At 35.2% G+C, this 13,799-nt stretch overlaps 1 protein-coding gene across 1 annotated transcript in view; it reads left to right on the forward strand.

Moving 5' to 3' along the window:
- mrc1a (mannose receptor, C type 1a) overlaps positions 1-13,799 on the forward strand; it is a 245,865-nt gene that overhangs the window by 28,438 nt on the left and 203,628 nt on the right. The window contains exons 4-12 of the mRNA XM_059515824.1: positions 834-989; positions 1,225-1,338; positions 1,449-1,589; positions 2,014-2,196; positions 2,483-2,640; positions 11,529-11,642; positions 12,000-12,115; positions 12,922-13,070; positions 13,221-13,417. Coding sequence (XP_059371807.1) covers positions 834-989; positions 1,225-1,338; positions 1,449-1,589; positions 2,014-2,196; positions 2,483-2,640; positions 11,529-11,642; positions 12,000-12,115; positions 12,922-13,070; positions 13,221-13,417 — 1,328 coding nt within the window. The remainder of the gene's footprint in view (positions 1-833; positions 990-1,224; positions 1,339-1,448; positions 1,590-2,013; positions 2,197-2,482; positions 2,641-11,528; positions 11,643-11,999; positions 12,116-12,921; positions 13,071-13,220; positions 13,418-13,799) is intronic.

A 13,799-nucleotide genomic window follows, 5' to 3' on the forward strand; every position in this document is an offset into this window, starting at 1 on the left:
GGCCAGCAGCTTCAGAAGTGGCTCGTCCCGCTGAGATGCCTATCAGGCGGCGCTTGCTTCCTCGTGATCCAGCGATGCGTGAGCTTCGCTGAAGAGATGAAAAATCAGGTGAGTCAGCCTTTTCGAGCTCCTTTTATAGGGTTGGGGCTCACCCGTTTCGGCTGTAAGTGGCATGAAGGGCGCGAAGCGCCCTTATTGGTCTGATATTGCATCAGCCTGCGCTTGATAGGCTGTGCACTTGCCGCAGAGCAAGCCAATGAGCGAGCGAGCCGTCTCGCCTATGGCTGTGTACTGCTGCAAATGCGCTTTACAAAAATTCTAAATTAAGGATAATTTTTTGCTTCAGTATTTCGTGAAAAGAGACTTTTCCCGTAGCGTCTTAGCTAAGACGCAGTACGAGAGAACTCTCGTAAGAGAACTATTACAATAAAAAAATAGAAAAGGCTGCTAAATAGAAAGGCTGTTGTTGCAGATCTAGATAGTGACATTGCTTTATTTTCCTGTTTTTGCTTTGTTCCTGCCCATGAATAACAAAATGCAAGCAGGAAAATTTAAAGCTGGCACCCACCATTATTTTTGTTTAATCTCACTGTTTGTGATATGAAATTTATAATAAAATCACAGATGTTGATTAATACAAACATATGGTGATTACTTTCAGGTAATAATTAAACAATAAATAATAAATCATCAAGTCTAAACTTTTGGGTTTCCATAGTGTTTGATTACCTTGTTAAATGATGATGTAATGATGACTGTGCAAAGTATCCATTCTTAGAGATTAATTTAGCAACTAACTTCTACCATTTCATGTCGCCCACTGTGTGCAATAGCTGGCTCAGGTTGGGACAGTGATCCAGTAACTGGTGTGTTATATCAGAGGAATGTGCAGTCAGCACTGACTTGGCATCAGGCACGAACAAGCTGCCAGCAACAAGATGCTGATCTTCTCAGCATTTCAGAGCTGCATGAGCAGAGTTATATATCAGGTAGACTCAAGCACATACCCTCAAACACGTTTTGCACAAAGAAAAATATATTGCATGCTCTAATGGTTTCACAGTCACAGATACAGGATATGCACACCCAGATATACATATCCCAAAATGATTCTGAAATTATTATTATTGTTATTATTATTATTATTATTTATTTATTTATTTTTACCAATAATATGGTATAAATAAAGTAGCACTTCATTATATCAAACACTTTATACTTCAGGCTTGACAAATGTCTTTGGCTCCACACTGTGGATTGGGCTTAACAGTCTTGACTTCGACAGTGGCTGGCAGTGGAGTAATGGAAACCCATTCAGATATCTAAACTGGGCTCCTGGTAAATAAAGTCCATGTGCATATAAATGTACACAACTTTGTAAATGCACCCATTTGAAGGAAGTCTAATTTTAGTTGTGGAATTAATTGAATGCTTTCTATAACCTTCAGGTCACCCTTCCCTGGAACCCGGCCTGAACTGTGCAGCATTAAATGCTGGTAAAGCATCAAAGTGGGACAGTATAGCCTGCAGTAAGAAATTAGGTTACATTTGTCGCAAAGGCAATTCTACAGATAACACACCTCCACCAGGTAAGCTGCCCACACACAGTGGGTGTGGTATCTTTAAGCAAATAATGATGGAGCTTTTATTTTAAATGCATTCACTTGCTGAACCTTTTCTGAACTACTTTTTAGTTCCCCGCATGTTTTTATACAGGTTTCCTATATAGGAATAGTTATTTGATTACCACATAAACCATAGATATGTTTCAGATATGTTTGACAATCAGATTTCATTTATTTATTAATTTATTTATTATTTTGTACTTTTGCTTAAAAAATGTGATTGTTTTCTTTACAATAAATGGCATTTAATAAATGACAATTTTAGTGTGGTTCAAGTGTACAAATACATTTTGGAAACATTATGCAACACTGCACACTACACTAAAAAGTATACACTGAAACATCATGTGCAGACTTTTACAAAGATATGTTTATTTTTCTCTTGCAGGTAAAGATCAGCCTAACTTCTGCCCTGTTGCGTGGGTTCCATATGCTGGTCATTGCTATTATCTACAGCGTACTAAGATGATGTGGAGTAATGCGTTAGGAGCATGTCACAGGGAAGGAGCAGACTTGGCCAGTATACACAACATTGAAGAGCACAGTTTTATTATATCACAGAGTGGGTACTGTAAGTATATGCAATCTCAGTGTTCATTCTACATTCTAGCAACACACACATTGGGTTTCCATGTTTTATGGGGACTTTCCACAGACATAATGATTTTTATACAATACAAACTGTATATTCTATCCCTTAATCCTTAACCTAATGGTATCAAAAGTGTCCCACATACACAGGACAACACACACATAGGCTGATCAAATACAAAGACAATCAATCAGTCAGTCAATCGATCAATAAATAAACTAACCAATCAACCAACCATTAATCCCACCAAGTTTTTGTTCTGCAGTGCCTACTGATGATCTCTGGATTGGACTTAATGATCAGAGGATTCAGAACCTGTTTGAGTGGTCAGACAGAACACATGTCACCTTCACCAAGTGGCTAGCTGGAGAACCTTCACACATCATAAATCGCATGGAGGATTGTGTTCTCATCAAAGGAAAGGTAAGGTTTTATTTTCTTGTTTTTTCTTGCCCCCCCCCCCCCCCCCCCCCCCCCCAATTTTTTTGTAACAGTGGCCCAGGGTGAGGATCAGACCAATACAAAAATCCAATTAGTAAATCCACAAATGTGTAATCTTTGTGCACAACGTGTTTGAAGGTAAGTATTTGAGTCTACCTGATAAAGTATACCTGATACACTTTTTCACTGTTGCTGCGGGTTGTTTTTCAACTCCATGGATTAAAGTGACTCCACTAACACAATAAATACCACCTGGAACGTGATTGGAATTTTTTAACTAGTTTTGAGAAGCAAATGGCCAGATTTTAGCAACCAATGTTGTATTTTTCTGAACAATTGTGATCCTTTTTCCAACTCAGTGATTCTACTTTTTATTAAAACAAAATATAACATCATCATAGATATCAAATTATTAATGTACATACAGGACTGTCTTTCTGAAAAGCATCGTGAGTGGACAGGATTTCCCACACATTAGGTGCGTTTACATGCACACTTTTTGCTTCCATCGCATTTAATTCATTCTGATTGATGAATCCGAACATAGTGTTTACATGAACGCTGAATAAAGTGATCGGGTTGATATGCGTTTTTATATGTCACAGGCTTCTGATCGGATTTACTCTTTTGACATGGACACACTGCATGAATATACAGTTTCCCGCTGCTGTCGCATGCTGTTTTAAAAAGCACACGTGATATTTATCTACTTGCGGTCCTAATTAGGCGACAACCAGAACTGTTGTGCTGCTTAACGTTACTTAAAAAAAAAAAGGTGTAAAAGTGTCCCTTCCGCACCAAGAACTAGTTGTCTGTTGATGAGAATCTTAAACAAGGACTGGTGGAACGTGGTCCTGTTCCACTTCACATACGCTGAGTGAAAGGGGAGTTTTATAATGACAAGACACTTATTTATGACACTTTAGTCACCAGGAAGAACAGCTCGTTCCGCGCGTCATACGTCATTACGCTATGTCTGCGTCACTGCACATGCGCAGTACTTTCCCGTTTCGTTTTTCAATCCGATCATGTGTTTACATGTCTTTTCGCTCGGATTACAAAAGGGATTATCCACCCTTTACAATCCGGTCAAAATTTTAGTCGGATCTGGCCAATTCAATCCGATTGACGTGTTTAAATGTGACTTTTTTATTCTGATTGTGCTTCTAGTCCTATTACGATCGGATTAGTAGTGTCCATGTAAACGCAGCTACTGATTTATTTGTGGCGGGCCGCCACAATATCAAAACTGACAACCAAAAATAGATTTTCCAAAAGGCTTTGACTTAATTAAACAAACATGAGCACTGCACGTTTCAAAATGAAAAACCAGAGCGGGTGTTTTTCATCACTCTATTTCAGAAGGAAACCGACTGTGTTTAGAAAATGTTGGATTTCATTTTCATTAAATTTTGCATGTAATGCTTGACAAGTCAGCTTTTGTGAGTTTAGCGCTGCTTTACAGCCTTTACCGGAGAAACATCTACCTCTCCCGCTATTAAAGCACGTCCTGCAGGCTTATTATTATTATTATAAAAAATAATAATAATAATAATAATCATCATAATTATTATTATTATTTTTTCTCTTTATATAATGAAAGTGTATGGGACATCCAAAAATGACACTTAAAAAAAACTATACACAAAGTGAATATGACAGTAACTCATGCAACCCCTGTTAATGAATCACTGTCTTAAGTGAAACGCATATGTAAGAAAAATACAAATACCAATATTTTAATCTTGACCGTCATGTTCACTTTGTGTGGTTTCTGAAAAGGTCCTGTGCCCTTGCATTATATGGACTAAAAATCTTTGTGTTTATGTGAAGAAAGAAAATCATAAATATCTGGGATGAACAGAGGTTCAGTAAATGTTGAGATAATTTTTGGGGTAAACTATCCCTTTGAAGAGCAAGATGTGATGGAGAGGCTAGAAATATTTTCCAGACCGAATACAAGAATGTGTTGAATTAATGAAGAGAGTCATAGAATTAAAACATAAAACGTTAATGTTTTAAAGGCCACTTTATTTGTGTTGTCTAATCAATGTCACTGTCTAAAAGGATAATTAATCTTTTAAATGTTTATTTGGGGCATTTAGTTTCTTTTTTTTCTTTTTCTTTTTTTTTTTTAGCAAATATTGATAAATAATTATTTGTGACTAATTAGATTAATTAATAAGAAAATAATGCACTTATTAAGATTAAAAAAATATTCACTGACAGTCCTAATTCCTTAATATTTCATATAATGACATTGTAAATACAACTTATGGTACAACTCTGCTACCTCATTATGCTTCCTCATATTTGATGGTGAACTTTCGAAGCCAGACATTTACCTGATGAAAGTCATAATTGAAGTAGAAATGTGTGTGTTTGATGCATGAAAACAATGATTATTAGTTCTCACGTCAGGCACACACGTTTGAGCTTCTGTTTACCATATTTAATCTGCATAAGATAAAATAAGATGAAATAAAACTGCAAGGAGTAAAAAGTACTGTTTTTTTCTTCAGAAATGTAATCAAGTAAAAGTACAAGTAGTCAGTTTAAATTGTACTTGAGTAAAGTACAAATCCCCCAAAATAATACTTAAGTACAGTAATGAAGTAAAATTACTCAAGTATTTTACACCTCTGACCTCGTCTCTTGCTTTGATGCTTGTCAAGATGCGCTTGCACCTCCTGCTGGTGAAGTCGATTTACAGCAGATGAGATTATGCTCGGTAATCTACTGATTTCCCTGCTGTTCCCGGATGTGAAACGTTGAATTTACTGTCGAATTTGAACCACTGAATTTGTGGAAGCGAATTTGTAAAGTGAAATAAAATGGACTGAACTTGCCTGTTGAATATTATAGGTTGTATTTTTAAACATATCGAATATTTTGGAAGTGAAATCTGAAAGGTTTTAGACTATAAACATATAACTAAAACATACAGACATCACATTCTCATATAACCTCACACCAGGAGCCTGTTTCACAAAGGAGGTTAAGTGAAAACTTAGAGTATGTTAACCCTGAAATGAGGGAAACTCTAGGTTTTCTGTTTCAGAATGGGAGGTTTGTCAAACCTGAGAAAGCAGGGTTTCTGAAAAAGAGGTTACTTATACTCAGAGTCAGTTACCATGGTAACTTACTCTATGAACCTAACCTGGTCAAGAGCAGGTTTTCTTCGGTAAACCCAGAGTTTCTTTCAGTCTCCTCTCCCTTTTTAAACACTTAATTGATGCACGCTGGAAAAATGCTCTTCTTACTAAGTGTTTTTATTCTTTCTTCCCCCGCCCCCAAGTACAAATATATATAAAAAATAATAATAATAATAATAATAAAGATTATTCTCTATATAAGAAAATGATATGAGATACTTAGTCTTGTTTCCTGGGGGGATCTAAATTAAGTGCATTTTACTTAAGTAAAATTATATGCCAGTGTGGTAATAAAAAAAATCTTAATGCAAATGGAAACAAGATTATTCTGAGTGTCTATTACTAAGAGCAAATCTACTGTAGCTCCGCCCTCCATCGACACATGAGGTTAAATACGACACATGTGAATAACAGCTTCAATGGTGTAGGCAGTAATGTTTTGGGCACGGAAAACTAGCTTGTAACGCGATTGATTGGGTTAGAGTCCGGCTTTTGCCAACCTCGTTCTTCTCACTTTTCCCATCACATGTCATATTAGAATTTATTTTCAATAAAAATGAACAAAATGTTCTAAAAGTGGAAGTAAAGTCCCTAACCAGTGTTTAATAATGTTGAACTATTTATAATTGTAATAAATATAATAATTTACAATCTGTTATTATTGCATCCCCTTATCGTATAACAATACTGAGGTGCAAATGGCCTAGTATGTATCTGCCAGTATAAAGTATAACTAGCATCTAATTACTATTTACACTTAGCCTGCTGCAGAAAACTGCTACTTTTGCATGGTAAATAGAATATATCACGATTTTCACTGTACATTTTTTCTGTAAATAGCATCTAGAGCTATTTGCACTTAGCCTACTGTAAATAGGATCCATCGCTAAGAAAGTATGTTAATTCCACTTAGTCTAAATAGCCACTGCCGTATTTTTCTTACTCTATTGGCAGATCATTTGTAAAATAAGAAAAATGCACTTGAAATATTATTATTAATATTATTTTTTTATTTTTTATTTTTTTTGCCCATGAGATACCATAAAATGATTAGCTATTAGTTCATTAATCTAATGTTCTGCCAGTTTTCACCTGTGATATTATAACACTGAGAAGAATTACATTTGTATTGAGTCGGAAGTATACAGATGGCTTTTTGGTGGGGGCTGTTGCCATGGTGAATCGTAATATCAGCGCTCCATTGATAATGGCTTTTTATAGTTGTGGAGTTTTTTGAACCTCCTTAGTGAAACGGGCCCCAGTTCAAAAGCATCCACAGGCCAAAATTATTTTATTTTGTTTACCTTTTCTATCATGTTGACAATTAGTATTATTGGGTGGAAAGGAATAAACAATATCAAATGTTATATCATTGATTAACTGCTAAATGGCTGAAAAGCCCTATTAATAAACATATAAACAATGCTATGCATCTCTTAATTACTGAGAACAATAATTTCATTAATGCTTTAAAGGCACTGCAATTGGATATATATTGCAGTTTTTTTTTTTTCAAAGTTTATTATTTGTTTAAAATATTAAAGGCTTTATCAGATTTCACCCTGTCAGTTTAGTCTACGACTTAACTCATTGGTAACAGTATCAAATTTAACCTTTGATTTTTCCCTGTCTGTGTTAGTTTGTGTCTGACTGTTTCACACTGTTGATATTCTAGAGTAACCCCTTCATTACTGTAATCCTTATAACCAGACAAACTGAGAGTTAAATGCATGTGCTCGCTGTGTACTGTTTTCCTGAAGCCACCGGAATGGTTGCACGGCTTGGACCTGTCCTTGCTGCTTACAGCTTTATTATACTGTATGGTTTCTTTTTACATCTATGGGTTTTTCAGAACCAGAAGTTGTCATTTTCCATTGTCTTTATAATTTTTCACATTACCAAACTAATTTTGTAATTTCTTTTCTGACATTCAACGCTGTGCTTTTTATTCCACAAATTAAATTGCATTATTTGGACTTTGTTACAATACATGGTAATGTATGACAGCACCTTGGTAAATATGATCAAAGAAGGTTGTGAAAATTCATCTGCATTGTTAATCCTTTTGATCTTTTTTTTATCCTTTCATTGGATGATAAGAATTTAAAATGGGGGGAAATATCATAATGAAATAAATGTTTTTCGCTAATACACATTGGCCACAATTAACAGCACCCTTTTATTCAATATTTTTTGAAACCTCCATTTGCCAGTTTAACAGGTCTACATTTTCTCCTATAATGCCTGATGAGGTTAGAGAACACCAGACATCAGTGACCATTCCTTCATCCAGAATCACTCCAGATTGCCAGCTCCATGTTGTTGCTTCTCCTCTTCAGTTCACTCCTCTCATTTTCTCTAGGGTTCAGGGCAGAGGACTGGTTTTGTGCTCAGTGACCCATTTCTGTGCTGTTTTTGAGGATTGTGTTTGGATTACTGTATGGTTGGAAGATCTAAACATGGCCCATTATAAGATTTCTTACAGAGTCAGTCACTTACAAATTTTTTATCTGTTGGTATTTTATAGAATCAAAGATGTCATGTGTCTAAACAAGATGTCCTGGGCCTCCAGCAGAAATATAGTCCCACAACAATTAAAAAAAATTATTGAAGCCCTCCAAAACAACATGTGGTTATGTAGGTTCTGTTTGACAATTCTTTTTAAGGTTTTCTGAACCCAAGTTTCAATTATTTTGTGCAATTCTCCAGCTGTGATCCTTGGAGAGTCTTTAGCCACTCAAACTCTCCTTCTCACCATGCATTAGGACGATATAGACACACAATCTCTTCCAGGCAGATTAGGAACATTTTATCTTGATTGAATTCTTAATTATTGCCCTGATGGTGGAAATGGTCATTTTCACTGCTCTAGCTCTTTTCTTAAAGCCACTTCACTAATTTGTGAAGCGCAATAATCTTTTGCTGCACATCTGAAATATATTCTTTGGTTTTTCTCATTTTGATGGATGATTAAGGGAATTTGGTCTTTGTTTTCCCTCCTCTTTATATTTCTGTGAAGCAGGAAGTCATGGCTGGATAATTTAATGTTTATAATCATGCTGGAGTGCTCAAAAGTGTAATTATGAATGGGAAAAACCTTTATTTCTTAATGATATTTCCCCCCATTTTAAATTCTTATTATCCAATGAAAGGATACATGTTTTTATTATTATTTTTTTCAAATAAAAGACCAAAAGGATTAACAATGCAGATCAATTTTCACAGCCTTCTTTGATCATATTTACCAAGGGTGCCAATATTTTTGTTCACGACTGTATATACACACACACACAAACACACACAGTAATTGTAACACAGTTCATGTTTAGAGAAGAAGGCGTTAGGAACTAGCAAACATTTCAAAACTTGAATACACAAACAACAAATGTAAGTCGCGAGATGACTGCAACACAAAGATAAGAAAAAAAAAATCTTCAACTAATATATCCTTGGCCTGGTAAGTTTCTCTGGGGCAGCAATCAAGTTTATCATATCAAAATCATACTATTATAAATTAGTAACCGACATGCTGATGCATTTGTTGAGATAACAATAGATTGGTAGTCTAAATTTAAATTGTCCATATTTTGTGGTTCGTAAAGTAATTTGAATTATCACAAATACTAACAAAAAGGTTTCACAGCTTGGTGGTTGTAATAAAGTGCACAACAATCTGTCCTTTAATAAGTCAATGCAAATTAAATGGTGAAACACAACCATGTAAAACAGAAGAGAACAGACAATAGATCTTAGGAAACTCAGGGGTAAAATACTAGGGTTGGGTACCGAAACAGATTTCGGTGCCTCATTTTGGTGCCTCTTAAATGCCTGAGTGATTGATTGAAATATTTGTCTTAGTTCCCCGAAATGTACTCAAGAAGCATGGGCGTCGCTAGGTTTTTTTAATGGGGCTATAGCATTTAGCTGCATAAAATGTACACAAACTGTACAGCGTGAGCGGACTCAAACAGAAACAGAGGACACAAGGTGTGTTTTTATCGATAGATTGTTAGAATATCTGTGTCTGTGCAGTTCTTTGTCATAAATACAGTTTACAAAAGGTCACGAGGGAGCAATCGGTTTCTCATCTACTGTAAGGTTTTCGCTTCGTTCACCGCTCATCACACCACAGCTGTTTCCTCCAGTGACAATCTAATAATTTTTATAATAATTCATTACATTTATATAGCACTTTTCTAGGCACTCAAAGCGCTTACATTGTCAGTGGGTATCTCCTCATCCACCCCCAGTGTGCAGCATCCACCTGGATGATGCGACGGCAGCCATAGTGCGCCAGAACGCCCTCCACACACCAGCTTACTGGTGGAGGGGAGACAGAGTGATGAAGCCAATCAGCAGATATGGGGATTGTTAGGAGGCCATGATGGTCAGAGGCCAATGGGCGAATTTAGCCAGGATGTCGAGGTCACACCTCTACTCGGAAGACTTCCTGGGATTTTTAATGACCACAGAGAGTCAGGACCTCGGTTTAACGTCTCATCCGAAGGACGGTGCTTGTTGACAGTATAGTGTCCCCATCACTACACTGGGGCGCTAGGACCCACACAGACCACAGGGTGAGCACCCCCTACTGGCCTCACTAGCACCTCTTCCAGCAGCAACCTAGTTTTCTCAGGAGGTCTCCCATCCAGGTACTGACCAGTCTCAGCCCTGCTTAGCTTCAGTGGTAAACCGGTCTTGGGCTCCAGGGTGATATCTAGTCCTTAACACATATGAACACATACTTTAATTACACTTATTTAAATATACTTAATTAAATTTTACGTACTTTATACATACACTACTGTGTCTTAGTCTTAGGTAGTCTGTTGTCAGACTGCTTGTTCATTCAATAATCTCACTAGATTATTGTTAAAATTAATGGCAAAATGAATTTTTGGAAATGTAAACTAACATTTCCTACTGACATACCACAGCGAAATATATAAATAACTGGCTTAAAACCCTTTTTTGTGGTCAATGTGCCTAAGACTGTACTTTACAAATGACATTGTTACTACTTTATAAAGAATGACCATACAGTTATTCACGGAACTGATTAAAGACATTGACAGACAGCACTCATTTGCATTAAATATCAGAGTGATTGACAGAGATACAGTAGAAACATATTGTGTGGTTTTGTATTAATTAATGACCCAGATCGTGAAATACATTTATTAGCTTGGGAAGCTTGGGAAATGAGAGCATCCAAGGAGCGTGTGGATGCTATGGATTTATTTAAAATATTTTTAATGTTCTTTAATGTTATCCTTTTTAGGCTTTATTTTTTTTATTTATTTATTTATTTTATAGAGGTATCGGTTCAGACACCGTTTAGGAACCGGGACTGTTTTAAAAGTATCGAAAATGGCACCGGTATCGTATAAAACCCAACTGATACTCAACCCTATGAAATACACAAGGAAAGCAATCAAAGAGAACAGAAACAGGTGTTGGATTAATTAGAAACAACAGAAACTAACTAGAGGGAGAAAATGGGAACCAGGAAAACACAGACAGAGGACATAAAATAAAACCAAAAAATTATATAATCTTGAAGTGTGACATAGCACTGTAAATAAACCTCCACCAAAAACACAATTAATTATGCACATTGAACTTATTTATATTAGAAATTTTTGTAATATATTTGATTATTATTTGTTTATTATTTATTATTATTTGATTATTGTTTGTTTGTCTCTGTAATAGGAAGGTAGATGGGCAGACCATATGTGTGAGACGGAGCATGGCTACATCTGCAAAAAGAAATCATCTAGCAAACCTGATGGCACCCCAGAGGTTATCAGCCCTGGATGCCTACCTGTGAGTCTACTGTAGATTAAGCTGTATGTTTTAAACTTTAATAAAAAATAAATAAATATATAAGAGAGAGAGAGAGAGAGAGAAAGAGAAAGAGAAAATAAAATATCAAAAAAAATATTCAACTAACAAATAAATTCATCTGTCCATCCATTTATTAATCAGGTATGTTCTTCAGTTTTTTTTATACATGATCTTATATTGCTTTCATTAACTGATGTTGTTTCTGTGCATTATTTGTTGTTTATTTAATTTAATTGAGTTTGTTTCAAAAATCCCCAATAAGTCTTTATTTCTAATGGTATAACATTTATGAGGAATTGTCATTGTGATTAAGTCTTATCTTTCTGGTTCCCATAGGGTTGGGTTAGGTATGGCTCTTACTGTTATATTATTGCCATGGAAAGCAAGACTTTTAATGAGGCCAAAGTAAAATGTGAGAAGACAGGAGCTCATTTGGTTGATGTTGCCAACAGGTAATGCAGATGATATTTGTTGGTAATTATATAGGGTACAACTGAACTAAATGTACACCTTAAAGAAAATGTTTTGCTACTCCCATAGTGTATGACTGCAGAAAATATATAAGTTTTTTTTTTTTATGAAACATTGACCGAGTAACACATTTTGTGGGTAAATAAATAAATAAATAAATAAATAAATAAATAAATAAATAATTAAAATGGGTTGTTTCATTTGAAAATATACATTCTTTGTGAATTCCAGGAAATTATTAATGGGATATATAATGAATTAAATCTATGATATTTTACCCGAATGCACCTTTAGCCCTTTTGTACACTACTATTCATTATACATATGCAGTTGCCAATGATTTATTGTGCAGTCCAGAACAATATTTTCTTTTTTTTTCTTTGTTGAATTTGTTGTTTGGATTCACTTTTTGGATTTAATATAGGCCTATTCCTGTTTTTCTATATTATGACTATTTATAGACTACTTTAATTGTAATGAAAATGTCACAATGCAAATAATCTCAAATAATAATAATAATAATCAAATAATAATAATAACGAATAAATAAAAGCTTTCAGGTTCTTTATGAAAAGATAACTTTTTCCAATAGGTTTTTTAAATTATTTATTTATTATTATTTTCTTTTATGTGAATTATGGCCCAGGATATTCTTTAAGATTAACCTATCTGCTCTGTTCATATTGCATTATTATTTTTGTCTTTGTTTACTTTAGTATACAAATTTCATTACTATATGTATGCAATTACTTATATAACATTATTTAAATGCTGTGTCTTTAATTAGGTATGAGAATGCTTTTCTCATTAGCTTAGTCGGTCTTAGGCCTGAGAAGTATTTCTGGACTGGCCTAAGTAATACTGAACGACTTGAGCGCTTCCAGTGGAGTAACGGTCATAAAGTCACATTTACACACTTTAATGTTGGCATGCCAGGTATGTTCATTAATAATCAGAGTTTTTATGAAACTTTGAGATTTTTGAAATGGAAATATTATGTATTATGCTTTGATTGTTTGACATGAAATGTCTGTATCTACCTTAATCCAAATCAAATTTTTGTTCTTTTGTCTTTTTGCCCTGTAGAAAGGCACAGAGGATGTGTGGCAATGTTAACAGGAACTTCAGCAGGATTATGGGATGTACTGGACTGTAATAGTAAACAGAAATACATCTGTAAAAAAATGGCAGAGGGTGTTACTACCACACAAATGCCCCCGACTACACAGCCTCTCAGATGTCCAGCTAAGTGGATTAAAAAAGATCCAGGGAGTTGTGTTCAGGTAAATGTGCACAAATACATTTATTCCTGAAAGAGTGACATATAACAGCAGTTATCAATTCCAGTCCTCCCATCTCCCTGCTCTGGACATTTTTTCTCTCTTATCGCTTCAGACGTTTGTTCTATTCTAACGTAAGTGCCCTGTGAAGTGGAAATCACAGGATATTCTGCCATGATTCCAGTTCGAAGTTAATGTATATGTTCCATTTAAAGTGGGTTGAAGTGTGTGAGACGTGAATTTAAATTGTATTTATTTACCAAGGTATATGATGTCACACATATCTGGGTGTGAAGACGTTGCGCAGTGCAAGTCCGTGAATCAATATCATCAATGTTATCTGAATAAGGTGTGTTAACAAACAGAGACATACAAAATGTGCAGA

This window comes from Carassius carassius, chromosome 2, assembly GCF_963082965.1.
Source record: "Carassius carassius chromosome 2, fCarCar2.1, whole genome shotgun sequence".
Classification (NCBI taxonomy): domain Eukaryota; kingdom Metazoa; phylum Chordata; class Actinopteri; order Cypriniformes; family Cyprinidae; genus Carassius; species Carassius carassius.